Source organism: Mytilus trossulus, chromosome 5 (genome assembly GCF_036588685.1).
Source record: "Mytilus trossulus isolate FHL-02 chromosome 5, PNRI_Mtr1.1.1.hap1, whole genome shotgun sequence".
Lineage (NCBI taxonomy): Eukaryota > Metazoa > Mollusca > Bivalvia > Mytilida > Mytilidae > Mytilus > Mytilus trossulus.
The window spans coordinates 46,846,271-46,860,801 of NC_086377.1; the positions used below are offsets into that span (position 1 = coordinate 46,846,271).

At 31.8% G+C, this 14,531-nt stretch overlaps 1 protein-coding gene across 1 annotated transcript; it reads right to left on the reverse strand.

The window, feature by feature from the left end:
* Positions 1-8,637: 8,637 nt before the first annotated feature.
* LOC134718013 (uncharacterized) lies at positions 8,638-13,035 on the reverse strand. Its single transcript, XM_063580511.1, has 3 exons — positions 11,950-13,035; positions 9,653-10,122; positions 8,638-8,734 (listed from the first exon to the last, which is right to left on the reverse strand). The coding sequence occupies exons 1-3, from the start codon at positions 13,033-13,035 to the stop codon at positions 8,638-8,640; spliced, it is 1,653 nt and encodes a 550-aa protein (XP_063436581.1).
* Between the last annotated feature and the right edge of the window lie 1,496 nt (positions 13,036-14,531).

Sequence of the window (14,531 nt, forward strand, 5' to 3'; positions counted from 1 at the left end):
ATCATTTAAAGAGTTTTTAAGTAGAGACCTTATTTGTTAGCTACTAGTATAAGAATGATTTTTCTGAAGGCGAAGGACAAAACTAGCTTATCAAAAGGCAGAAGGAATTTCTATTGAAAATGTTTTGAACAGAGACGAAAATTCCAGATCACACTAAAAAATTGTCACGAAATTCAAAGTTTGCTTTTGAAGTTCCTAAAAGATACAGAAATTGAAAGAAACAACGGAAACAAATTAATAAGACTAACGAGGCAATATCAATGTAAACATTGAGTTTTATCAATGGAAACGTATATATTTTTATTTTATGGGTGAGTTACACTAACACAACATCGAATTTAGGTCAATGTGAACACGGCCTTATATGAGTCAGTGCCCCTGGAATGTCTTAATATAAGGTTATTTGAATATAACATAAACTAAGTTCATTTTCAAGCCATATGACCGTGTACAAAAGCTTTGGTGAAATGGTACCTTGAGGAATAACTACCCGAAGTGACCTTTAGAAAACCAGAAGACGCCTGTTTTGCAATTTTCTTATATAAAAGTACTCAGAATGCATATATTGTGTGATAAAGATATATAAACTTATCACAAATTACTTCCGGAAACCCAGAAGTGGCCAATTATCTCCCGTTCTGCATTCAAATGTATATAGAAACTATATATTTTTGGAATCAGTGTGAAAGAAGCTATAATTTGAGAACAGCAGTGACATTGATTTCACCAGAGGTAGCATATTATCTCCCGTATTTCACTCAAACGTATAGTTAAATCATTAATTATCGCATCAGTATCAAAAAACTAGCTTCTTTTTAAAATTTCTTTGATGTAGAAAGACTTTCAATTGTTCTCTGAACAAATGGTTTTAATTAGTTCATTCCACTTTTCTGTGGAAAGACCATTGTTTTTGTTCGGATAATGATAAAAAAAAATCTTCCATCAAATTTTGTTTTTGCGATAAATATTTGTTTTGCTATATGTCGCTTAGATTTTTTTTATGTTGTATTTGAAGTGTAAGCGCTTTTAAATTTTCACCCTGCTAAGACGATCAATTTTCTTTGTAAGAGTTATCTCCCTATTCACTGTTCATCATCATAGTGCATCTCCTTTGTAACAAAGACAGATATCGACAAAATTCTGTTTACAAATTGTTCGTAAGCCGTTCTATGAAACCTTTTAGGAGTTATCTACCTGTACGAAAAAGTTGTGTCCCTATGTTTTTTTAACTCAAAAACCGTTAACCATATAACCCTGGAATGTTTTTATTTGAGGCCCTGGGTCCCATTTAGAAAATAAGGTCAAGGTCATGGTCAAGTTCTTAATGTTGACTTTTCCTTGTTTCTGCATTTTCTCCAACACCTTTAAAGATATGTATGAGAGAACAAGTGCAAAATGTTTGCTTATTTGTGGAGTAGGTATGTTACATTTGGTCTGAAACAATCAAGTGGCGTCTTATAGGAGTAAATGCCCTTGAAATGTGTAATTATCAGGTTATTGATTAATAATCCAACTTGGTTCAATATATAGCCATATGACCTTTACCAAACTTTTGGTTGACATATGACCTTCAAAAATGTCAACCGGAAGTAACTTGAAAAAACCAGAAGTAGCCATTTCTGCACATTTTTTTTTATCAAAAAGTACTCGGAATTCATATAATTTGTAATCTAAATACATTAACTTATCACTGTAGACTGAAAGTTACTTTTGATTAACCGGATGTGGCCAATTACCTTCTCGTTAAAGGTAAAGGTATATAGAAACTTTACATTATTGGAATCACTGTTGAAGAAGCTTTCATATGAGACTGGAAGTGACATTTACTTCACCGGAAGAAGCACACTATCTCCCTTACTTAACTCAAAAGTATATGAAAACCATTCATTTATTGCATCAGTACGAAGAAACTTGCTTCTTCTCATAATTTCTTTGATGTGGGAAGACCTTCAATTGTTTTCTGAGCAACTGGTTTTTAATAAGGTGTTTCCACGTTTCTGTTGAAATATCTATTGTATTTGTTCTGATTATTATTTTTTTCTTCTGCCAGATTTTGTTTTCTTGCGATAAATGGTTGTTTCGCAATATGTCGCTTAGATATTTCTCATATTGTATCGTAAAGTTTATGCGCTTTTAAAATTCACCCTGCTAAGCCGAATAAATTTCTTTGTAAGAGTTATCTCCCTATTCACTGTTTACCATCAGAGTGCATCTCCTTCGAAACAAATAAAGAAAGTGACGAAATTCTTTTTACAAATTGTTCGTTACATCCTCATGAACTTTTGTCGAATTTGAATCGAAGTGATTCGATGAAATTTTATATGAGTGTTCTACCTTTACAAAATAAATTTGTCGGTATGTGTTTTCAACTCATCAGCTATTAACCATATAACCCTGTAATATTTTTATTTGAGGCCCCTCTGTCCTTACGGAATTTCCTTGTTTTGAGATTTTCTCCAACACTTTTAAAACTATACATTAAAGAACAAGTGCAAAATGTTTGCCTTATTGTAATGAATATATGTTACATTTGGTTTGTTATAATTAAATGGCATCTTATAGGAGTAAGGGCCCCTGAAATGTCCTAATATAATGGTATTTAATTATAACTTCAACTAAATTCATTATAAAGCCATATGACCTTGTACAAAATGTTAGGTGACATATGACCATGAAAAATGACAACAGTAAGTGACCTTGGGAAAACCGGAAGAAGCCGTTTTGCACTTTTTCCAGATCAAATTACTTAGAAACCATATATTTTGTAATTTAAATACATTTACTTATCAATGAAGACTAGAAGTGACTTTCTGTAAACCGGAAGTCGTCAATTATATCCCGGTTGACAGGCAAAAGTAGAATAGAAACTATATATTTATTGAATCAGTGTAATAGAAGCTATCATATGAGACCAAATGTAACATTGACGAATCCGGAAGTAGCATAATTATAATCTCCTTCTGTTTACTTTCAAGCATATCAAAACTATATTTATCGCATCAGTCTGAAGAAACTAGCTTCTTTTCAAAATGTCTTTGATGTGAAAAGACATTCAATTGTTCTCTGAACAATTAGTTTTTAATTATTATTATTATTATTCCACTTTTATGTGGAAAGACTTACTGCTTTTGTTCTGATTATTATTATCATCATTATTAGGTCTTTCCACTTTTCTGTGGAAAGACCTATTGTTTTTCTTCTGATTATTATTTTTTTTGAAAAATGACAAACGGAAGTAACATTAAGAAAACCGGAAGTAGCTTTTTTTTGCAATGTTTTCCTATTTAAGTACTCAGAATCCATATATTTTGTCACATAGATACATAAACTGATAACTGAAGACTAAAAATGACTTCCAACAAACCGGAAGTGGCCAATTATTTCCCATTCTACATACACAAGTATATATATTTTTGAAATCAGTGTGAAAGATGCTATCATAAGTTACCGGAAGTGACATCTATTTCACCGGTAGTATAAAAAGTGTTGTTGTACCTGCAAAAATGCGGCGGGGTTAAATATGTTTGTGAGATCTTAACCCTCCCCTATACCTCTAGCAAATGTAGAAAAGTATACGCATAACAATACGCACATTAAAATTCAGTTCAAGAGAAGTCCGAGTCTGATGTCAGAAGATGTAACCAAAGAAAATAAATTGATTGATTGATTGTTGGTTGCTTTACGCCGCATTAGCACAAAAAGGCTATATCGCGGCGAGAGCTAATTCGAATATTTTTACAATTTAAAGCATATTTTTAAAATAAGACAAAAGGTCCTTCAATACACTAAAATTCTTGACTAAAGCAAATTGATTATATACAAATAAAAAATCAACAGTAAAATAACGTGATAAAAATTAAAATCGATTTAAATAATAACCTTTTTATATTTTATAATAAATTCCAATTTCTTTTAAAAAAGCAACAATATTTGTAAATGGAACATTATTAAATAAATCATACATATTATTGACATTGAAATGCTTCTTACGAATATCAGCAAAGTCAATACAATTAATTAAAACATGTTTAATAGTATACTTGCAGTTGCAAGGAACACATTGTGGTTCATCTTCATTTTTTAAAAGATACTCGTGTGTTATTCTAGTATGACCAATACGGCATCTAGTAATAACACACTGATCTTTTCTGCACATAATATTATTAAAAGGTTTGCCTAAATTAGGTTTAATTTCATGCAATTTATTATCATCTTTTTTACTCCATTTATTTTTCAATATATTAAAAACATATTCCCTAATATTAGATTTAAAATCAGTATATGGTATATCACAGTTAGATAGAGGGTCACCCAGGGCATTCTTTGCCTCAAGGTCTACAGCTGTATTTCCAAGGATTCCAACATGACTCGGAACCCATAGAAATATTATTTCTTTCAGAAGAATTTTTAAATTCCTCATTACATATAAAATTTTCAGGATTGTTGGGTTTTTAATTTTAGTATTTCGTATAGCTTGTAAACATGAAAGTGAATCCGAACATATAATAAATTTGGATTTATCTGAAGAAGCAATAAATTTCAAAGCCAAAATTATTGCTTCTGCTTCAGCAGTAAAGATGGATGCATCAGATGGCAAACGGAGGGTTGCAGCTCTGTCCCTGAAGACAGCAGCAGATGCAACTCTATCACCATCTTTTGATCCATCAGTATAGACAGTTGAAAAATCTAGATAATCGGCTTTAATTTCAGCATAGTGTTGCTGAATTAAAAGAGGATTTGTTTTATTTTTATTGTGTTCACGGAGATCAAATATCATTTTTGGTTTGGGAAGTTCCCATGGAGGACATTTGCAAGTTTGAACTTGAGCAACAGATTTTAAATCAAAAGAAGCTAAATGTGGTTTTAAACGTAAACCTAACGGAGGAATTTTATTTTCATGTTTTGCAAAAATATCTTCATAAATCGAATTAAAAACACAGCTGTAGGCAGGATTATCTGAATGGGCTTTTAGTTTGACAGCATATTGAAGTCCAAGCTTCAAACGTCTGTCAGTGAGTGAGTGCTCATCAGCCTCTACATACAGACTCTCAACTGGTGAGGTTTTAAATGCGCCAAGACAGAGACGCAAACCTTGGTGATGCACAGCATCGAGAATCTGTATGTAGGACTTCCTTGCAGAGCCATACACTATAGAGCCATAATCTAGTTTAGATCTAACAAGAGATCTATATAAATTGAGTAAAATGTTGCGATCAGTTACCGGAAGTGACATCTATTTCACCGGTAGTATAAAAAGTGTTGTTGTACCTGCAAAAATGCGGCGGGGTTAAACATGTTTGTGAGATCTTAACCCTCCCCTATACCTCTAGCAAATGTAGAAAAGTATACGCATAACAATACGCACATTAAAATACAGTTCAAGAGAAGTCCGAGTCTGATGTCAGAAGATGTAACCAAAGAAAATAAACAAAATGACAATAATACATAAATAACAACAGACTACTAGCAGTTAACTGACATGCCAGCTCCAAACTTCAATGAAACTGACTGAAAGATTATGATTTCATCATATGAACATCAGGCACAATCCTTCCCGTTAGGGGTTTAGTATCATACCATCATAACATATATGATAAGAACATAACCCGTGTCATGCCAACAACTGGTTTTTGAATAAATGTGTTTAGTTCCGACGCAAAGACCCTATAAGTGAATCTATATTAACGCCAAAATATGCAATCTTTTATGACCTGACAACAGTATCGTAGCTATAATACTCCTTGATAAAATTTATGTGCGTTTTGGCAACACACTTTATCGACAGGTTGAAGGTATTTCTATGGGAACTACTTGCGCCCCTTTAATAGCAAACTTAATTTTGTACTGCTATGACCAAACTCAATAAAGACTCGTCTAAATTACATTTAATAGAGAAATTCAACTACACTACCATCATCTTGATGATATTTTTTCGTTGGATAATCAAGAATTTTCTCCATATACTGCCGAAATTAACCTAAAATAACTTACTTAAAATAAATCAAATTTAAACGGTGATAACTGTCCTTTCAAAGATTCAGTTATTTCGGTTTCAAATGGGAAACTATACACTAAAATTTTCGACAAAAGGGACGATTTTTCGTTCCCTTTTGGCTAATTTTCCCTTTTAGGATGATGATGTTCCTTTGGCACCATCTTAAGTGTGTTTATATTTCAGAATTCGTTAGCTATGCCCGTTTCTCTTGTGACGTTTTTGATTTAAACGAATGTATTCTATGTACGTATTACTGGTCGATTATTAAGCCAGGGATTTCGTTACCACAAGTTACCTAATAGCAGTTATCAAAGGTACTAGGATTATAATTTAATACGTCAGACGGGCGTTTCGTCTACACAAGACTAATCAGTGACGCTCAGATCAAAATGCAAAAGTAGTTTAAAGCCAAACAAGGAAAAAGTTGAAGAGCATTAAGGAACCAAAACTTTTACTAAATTCTTCCATATATACTGTTTATATAGAACATTTTGGTCCTGAAGTGTGGTTGTACCTGTAAAAAAATAGTTCAAACGAAATAGCACATCTTCATTTTTACGAAAAATTTAGAAACGATCCTGGTAAACTTATCGATCCTTTAAATAAACTAATTCTAATAGGTTATGGATACCACATCTTAATTAGATTATTTAATATTGCTTATTGGTATTTATTTTGATTTTGTTATCTGTTTATTAAAAGCAAATTAATATCATTGTTATATGCATATACACATTCAAATTTAATTATCTACAATATATTAGTACCTGTATATTGGCATAGCACAAGGTCCCATTTTTCTCTGACTGTTGATGACGTTTTTACACTTAATACAATGTTGGATATGCACTGATTGATTATTTAATCTTAGATAAATGATTCTTGTATTAGTTATCATGGCTTTCAACTAGCTGTCAGTAACTGCGAGTACTTTCGGATTTGAACTTAATGTCTTTTATTTTAAGGTTGTTGAAGTACCCGGGCGCATCCGCTAGTATTTGAACTTTTGTCCATCCGATGAGTTAAGCCTTTTCAACTGATTTTTTACAGTTCGTTCTTATCTTGTTCTGTTACACCACTGTTCCAGGTTAGGGGAGGGTTGGAATCCGCTAACAACGTTTAACCCACCAACATTCTGTATGTATGTGCCTGTCCCAATGGTTGTCGTTTGTATTATGTGTTACTTATTTGTTTTTTTTTTAGTCTTTGCACATAAATTATGACGTTGTTGTTTCGTTTGTCTTTTCGGAGACTTTTATAGCTGAATATTCGGTATGGGCTTAGCTCATTATTGAAGGCCGTACGGTGACCTATAGTTATTTATTTATTGTTGTTGTGTATGTTATGGTGATATGTCTCATTTGCAATCATACCACATCTTCTGTGACAGTATTTGTTTTATATTGTTTTACAAATTACGTTTGCCTCATTATTATTAAATGCATGTGGTAATAGGATTTTGAAATCAACACATATCTTAAGATACTGTTTTAACAGATATGAAATCATGACTTGTTGATAAAGTCTTGTTATAAACCTTATGACATATATTATTATTTTTTAAGAGTTTGTTATTTAAGTGTTGTTATTCAAGCGCCAGTGTGAAGTCTATTACAGAAGAAACATGGGTATGGTGTGCTTAACAATTCGCCCAGAACTTTTATTTTATAATCAGAACTTGTCAACAGTTTACAATCACGACAGTTGTTACTTCACTTTTATGTATTTGTTACATTTGTTTCTTTTTTTCCACAATTTTAAAACAAAACTAGGTAAATATCTTTTTCAGCTTTAATAGTCTTGTACAAAAACAAATCCTGGGGGTACATACACAACTAAAAAATCGATAAAGGCAAGTCAGTATAATTACATTTGTAAATAAACTCATCATGTAAGTGGATTATCAGCAGTAATTTTTTTAATGAATATATCATGTATATCTAAATATGCATCACAAAGAAACAATGCTAACAATATATGCTAAGCAAAATATAACAAAATGAGAAAGAATTCACAAAATTTAGCTCAGGTAAATAGAATGTATTGTATTACTTGTTTTTATGAATAACAATTCAACAAGGCATCCTTTTTTTTTTTGATTTAAAAATTGTTGTTTCCGTCATATTGGGATTCGTTGTTAACAAAGATGGAGAAATTTGCATTGATTACTTCTGTTTATTCAAAATTTCGTCATATGACTCATGTAGATCGCATCGATGTATCATTTATCACTTTTGGTTATGTCAATGAAATCATGAATTTCAAATGTATGAGACCTCTATAAAAGGTGATTGATTTTGTATAAAAATACAGCATGCACATTTGCACATATTAAATTTTACTCTTACATATTGTAGTACATATTGTTAGCACTTGGATAAATTACAAAAATGAGGCCAATATATTACATATAAACACAAGGTTATTATAAAAAAACAGCGTTATAGGTTTTTAAAATAATATTCGTGCATAACTTGTGTTTTGGATACCCAAGTTGCTGAAAGAAAATATAGTGATTTAAAAACATTGCAAAAAAATATGCTTAAGTCTATATATATGTAGTTTTAATCATCATCATCATCATATCATCATCTACTAGGTTTGTTTTCAGCTAATTTTGTTTTATTGGATCGTGTTATTTTTTATCGAATCTCTTTTCGCAACTTCAGACCTCGTCTTTTATCATTTTGGTATGTTAGATATAATCCACCTTTGATCATTAGGTTGACATAACTATACCTTAAAAATTTGCAAAATAATGAATTTTCAAATATTTCAAAGTTCTTTTATTTGTAAGATGTTTTTTGCAATATTTTGATAATCCTTACTTACATAATGTGTTTCAATATCCATGAATGAATCAACATTGTTCAAGTCTGTAAATTTCAAGTTAAAAATAAAAGGCACAAAGAAGCAATCTATTTGCATACATTATTGTTTAAAATAGGACATCTTGTAGTATTTCTTAATTGGAAATTCATATTCATCTTTATTTTTTATAAATAGAACACCGCAGGTCAGTGACATAATTAAAGTACCTATGATTATTCTTAGCTCCGATTTTTAGTATTCGTCTCGTAATCTGATTAAGTCATGCTGATTATGAGGTGCAGCACAGTTTGTTGGGCTTCAGATACTTTCTGTTTGAAACCGACCTCGTTATCTCACTATGACCGACAACTGCATGTGGCATTGATTGCATTTAGTAGTGTCAATCTCTGTTTAAAGACTTAGTTCATGTCCGATTAACAACCGTGTGTATATAGAAATCCATTATCCATAATTTTGGTTGGGAGCCGGAACATAACAGGTAACATATTGCAAACAAAAACAAAAATGCATTGAATGGTGTCATATATAGTCGGTATCTTTGTCCTTTGTTATCTTGATATAAAGTTTTATGCTACGATTCATCGCTTTTACGTCATACCGGCTAACAATTTGAACCTTGTTATAAAAGAAGTTTATATGCTTATAGATATAGATATGCATTGTTTTAATTTGTTACGATACCCGATTACATGTTATTAGACTCAGTTTTTTCTCTCACTAGGTTCGTGCAATACAATGGTTTAATATTTTCTAATGTTATATTCAATTAGCATACTCTTCATATCCGTAATGGTAAATAGCAAGAAAAAATACAGAACCACTTACGTTTTATCAAGTTTATCTGTGGCTTCCCAATTAACACGGTTCCTCTGACCACTGAATGCTAGTCCTGTTGAGCAGTAACTGGCAAAGTGATCACAATTAAATTCTCTTAGGTTATACTTTACACCAGATTTGACAAAAAGAGAAACCAGCGCTTCGGCTCTTTTCTTAATAGTGACAGCCTTATCAGATAACTGGTTGTAATCAAAGTAGAACAGATCTTTTGATGTAAACCTAATGGCAGTGGTCTCAATTACTGGTTCAATATTTTTCCCTATAAGTGAGGGTATTGTTTTGTGACCACCGGTCAACGCAACCATTTCAAATGTCTTGTTTATCTCGGAAATCGTTATGACAATACCATGATGTATGTACGTATACTTGTTTTTGTAAATTGGTATTTTTCCAACTCCTACTTCTAATCCAATCTTCAAATGTTTCTCAACATCAAGGTTGAATTTTCTTTTGTAATTCTGGTGATATGAAAAAAAAATGACATTATACAGTTACCACTTTTACTTTTTTTATATTTTGCAGCAACCAAACTTTTGAAATTACATTTGACATGTTTCCCCCTGGTAATTACATAATGTATGATTGTATATATTTATATCATGTGGTTGTTTTTTATCGGACATTGGCAATGGCATTCCTCGGTTTTTCAAAGCGGGACGAAAGATACCATAGGGAGAGTCAAGTTCATGGATTGAAAAAATAACTGACAATGCCGTGGTTAAAAATAAAAAGACATTTAGACAAACTAGAGTACAGATACACAACATAAAAAAAAAATAAGCAACACGAACCCCATCAAAACGTTGGGATAATCTCAAGTGCTCCGAAAGAGTACGCAGCCGTAGTGTTGCTTATATTACAAATCCGGTAAATAGTATAATTCAGTAGGTCACATTCGTGAAAAGGGAAGGGTATTGTAGTTATGGCATAAGGAACATATCCGATATCATGTGTGAACCGGTTATTCTAAAACGTCCGTAAAATTTACGAAGGGATAATTTAAACTTCACCATTTGGAACTCTTGGTTTAATAACTTTCTTATGAGTAGGAACACCCTAGCAAGGAAATCCTGATAGGAAATACAAACCCGGGAATATCGTATACATTGGGATATATACACCATATGCAGATGCTGAAATGATGCTACATAGAAATGTTTATATATCCTAGAATGTACAAAATAGTGAAGTACTGGTTAAAATTATTATCCATAAGCGTATTCTTCAAAACTGTAAAAGGAACACATAAGTTCTACATTACAGGTGTAATTAAGAACAGTATTGGATTGAATTGTTTGTAAAATTTGTTTTTCTTTTAAGAAAATATATGTCTTTGTCATAGCCCTATGTGGATATTTAAAACTAAACTTATGATAGAATCAAAGAGGTCGGTAAATTATTCCCAGTAGCCACATTCCGGAACTACATCATCACTGAAAATAGAATAACTCGGTATAACCATATGATCGGTTTGTTAACACTGTCAACTATCAATAGGACCATAACCTATTTTTCGACATGATTCGTGCATTTTATAACAGGTATGAAATTTTATTGATGTCTTACCTTTAACATTAAACCTGGCATGAACTATAATTGTGAAATATGGTTCAGGTTTGCTTGACATACATTGTGACTTATTATCGTAATAATAAATCGTACGTGTGTCATTTAATCAACATATCGATTTTCTTGTATGAATACAATTTTTAAACAATTGATAAAAAATATACAGGCTTACAATTGTCGTGTTGAATGGTACTTTGTTTGAAAAATATTAGGTCATTACTTACCAAGAAATCTTCCTTTCTTCATAAAAATGTAAACATTTGTCTGAGATTTCCCACAATGCAACTCGTTCATATTAGACAATATCGCTATTTGATATTAAAAAACTGTTTATCTATTCGCTTCCTCCATAAACTGGGCAACATTTGAAACAATGTCACAATTACAAATTGTTCTTTTATTAAATTGTAAGGTTCGATAGATTCGACAAAACAACAAAAAAAGAAATATTGAATCGGCTTTAAATCAATAAGCTTTTTTAATGTTAAATACGAATAAATTACTAAAATTTACTTTATAAAACTATACATGTATTATGTATATTCATGTTGCTCAACAACCATTTTAATACCAACAAAACATAAAGATCTATTAAGCAATAGAACTATCCTATACATAAGTTCTCTTAATCAATTATATCAAAATGCAACTATTTTGTAGGATTCGTTTAAGGATTTAAATCACAGCGTTTATTTGGTAACTTAAACCAACACTACCTTATAAGCATGATGCATCATCCAAGGTGAATAAATCAGTTCAGATTGGTGTGCTTCTTTATGGTCCGCACAGAAAAATTCCCGATTCTTTATCAACTGCATATAAGATTTAGTATCTGTATGGTAATGCCCTTTGCTGCATTTGAAATGAATCTCAAAATCAAGGGTCAACTGATATCTCTTTGTTATGTCTTTAACTTTTGTGATCAGTTCTTGGCAGAGAATACTACAAGCGCTTCCGAATTCTGGCGTTTCTGTTGAAAACGACAACAGCTGAATAGCAATTGTGTTGGTTGACATTGCAAGAAAAACCTTTTTACATCCAGACGTATCTGTATCAAAAACACAAATTCCCCGGTATAATGCATGAGAAGATTCGTTAACGTTCCCTTTGTATTTTTGTATAAACCACGCAGACAGATGATTAAAGAAGGCAGGGGGTATAAACTCGAATTTCAGACAGATCCAAGAAGTCCTATTACAGTTTGGTTTTTCAACCCCAATGGCAGCGCAGACTTTGTCGAATGAAAAAGATGGCATTTTGCTCGGCATTAAGTAGTAAGATGATTCCTCAATTTTGATCAATATGTCAAACTTTACCATAACTTTCAGTAAATCTTCTTTTTGTTTGAAAAACTGCCTTTCAGGTTCACTTAGAAAGAGTTGCGATATCAAATAATCACTCGCTTTCCCTAATTTCGTCAAAGTTGACCAATCCTCTAGGTGCTGTAGTTTGGCATCGATTTTATCTGACACTAAACATCGAAATGCATCTACCAACCATTTAGGATTTAAAATGATTAAATCCTGTATATCGTCGAAAAAAATAATATTTCCTTCCTTATGCTGAAACCGAAGAAATGTCAATACTATATTGATATCCATTATGTTGATTTCACGATGTTTAGCCATTTTAACAATGTCAGATAAGTTAGTGAAGTTCATGCCATTTTTCTTATTAATTTCAATCAAATGTTCTAACAGAATCCAAACTACAGGCATGGGTTCGCCCCAATTATTCATTAACTTGACAGCTCCTGAAATATCTCGTCGTAATTGTTCAAACTGTTTATCAGATTTGTCCATATTTGATACAAAATGAATATTTCGTAAGTGATGATATTTTCCTTGTCGTTCTAAAACGTCGTTAAGTTTATTTTTAAGTTCCTCTTCTCTTTTTTTCTCCAACAGCTCCTTAAAACATAACAAATATGTAAACGAAACACAATTTAATTCGTATTGTTACCAGTTTCACTGTTATGTCTAGTAGAAACTAACTGGTCAAACTGCATAACACAAATGACTTTTTACACATCGAGTCCTAGTAAACTAACTACTATTTGAAAACCAAGTAATCATTAGTCATTTTCAAATACATGATATTCTTATATTCAATCAAAAAAATTTTCTTACCAAAATATTTGGTGATAAAAAAAGGAATTTATAATGAGTTAAGTAAACCCACAGCCAATGACGCAACACTTTGTCTGTGCCTCAATCGTATTATCATAAGTTATATTAGCATAGCTATCAGGTTTTACTCAAAACTTCACTGAGTTTTCCTTCTTTCTCTTCCGTAAGTCAGACATTTGCTTTTCTTAACAGTCCTGTTTATATAACCGATCAGTGACATGGTGTTTTGAAAATAGCTAAAGTGTCCATTAAATAAAATCTCCAGGAATCGTTCGATTGATATACTATGACAGTACGTTTTTCATTTCATGATTTTACTATATCATGTATATAAACCTTTGGAACTTTCCGGATATTATAGATAATAAAAATACGTATGTTCACTGATTGAGTTCCAACTTAAAGTAAACAAAAACATATATCGTATTCTTCAATGTTTCCATACTTATTATTTGAAATTTCGAAATTAAATTAATTTATTTGTTTCAAAGATAAATGCAAATTGTTTTTGATATTTTCTTCCTCAATGATGAACTCCGTACTTTATTTGTTTTTTTCTTTTTTAACTTTTGAGGATTTGAGCGTCACTGATGGGTTCTTTGAAGACGAAACGCACGTCTGGCGTATATACAAAATGAAATCATGGTATCCATAATGAGTTTTTTGTTTACAACCACTGGGTCTATGCCACTGCTGGTAGAGTTTTAATTCCCTAAGGGTAACACCAGCCCAGAAGCCAGCACTTCTGTACTGACCTGAATTATCATTGCTATGGTATATTTGTAAATAAACTGTTTACTAATCTTTTGAGTTTTTAAAATACTAAGTCTTTTATACCTCAGGAATAGATCACCTTAGCTGTATTGGAAAAAAAACTATAGGAATTTTGGTAATCAATGTTCAACTTCCTACTTTATTTGGCCTTTTTTTTTTACATTTTTGTGATCTGAGCGTCACACATGAGTCTTTTGTAGATGCAACGCGTATCTCGCGTACATACAAAATTTAATTGTGGTATCGTTGATGAGTTTATTAACCACTGGGTCGATGCTCTTGCTGGTTAAGTTTTAATTCCTCGTTGTTTTAGCAGCCCAGTAGTTCTGTGCTGACATGAAACATTATTGATAAGATCATATTTATAAATAAACTGTTTACAAAACTTTTGAATA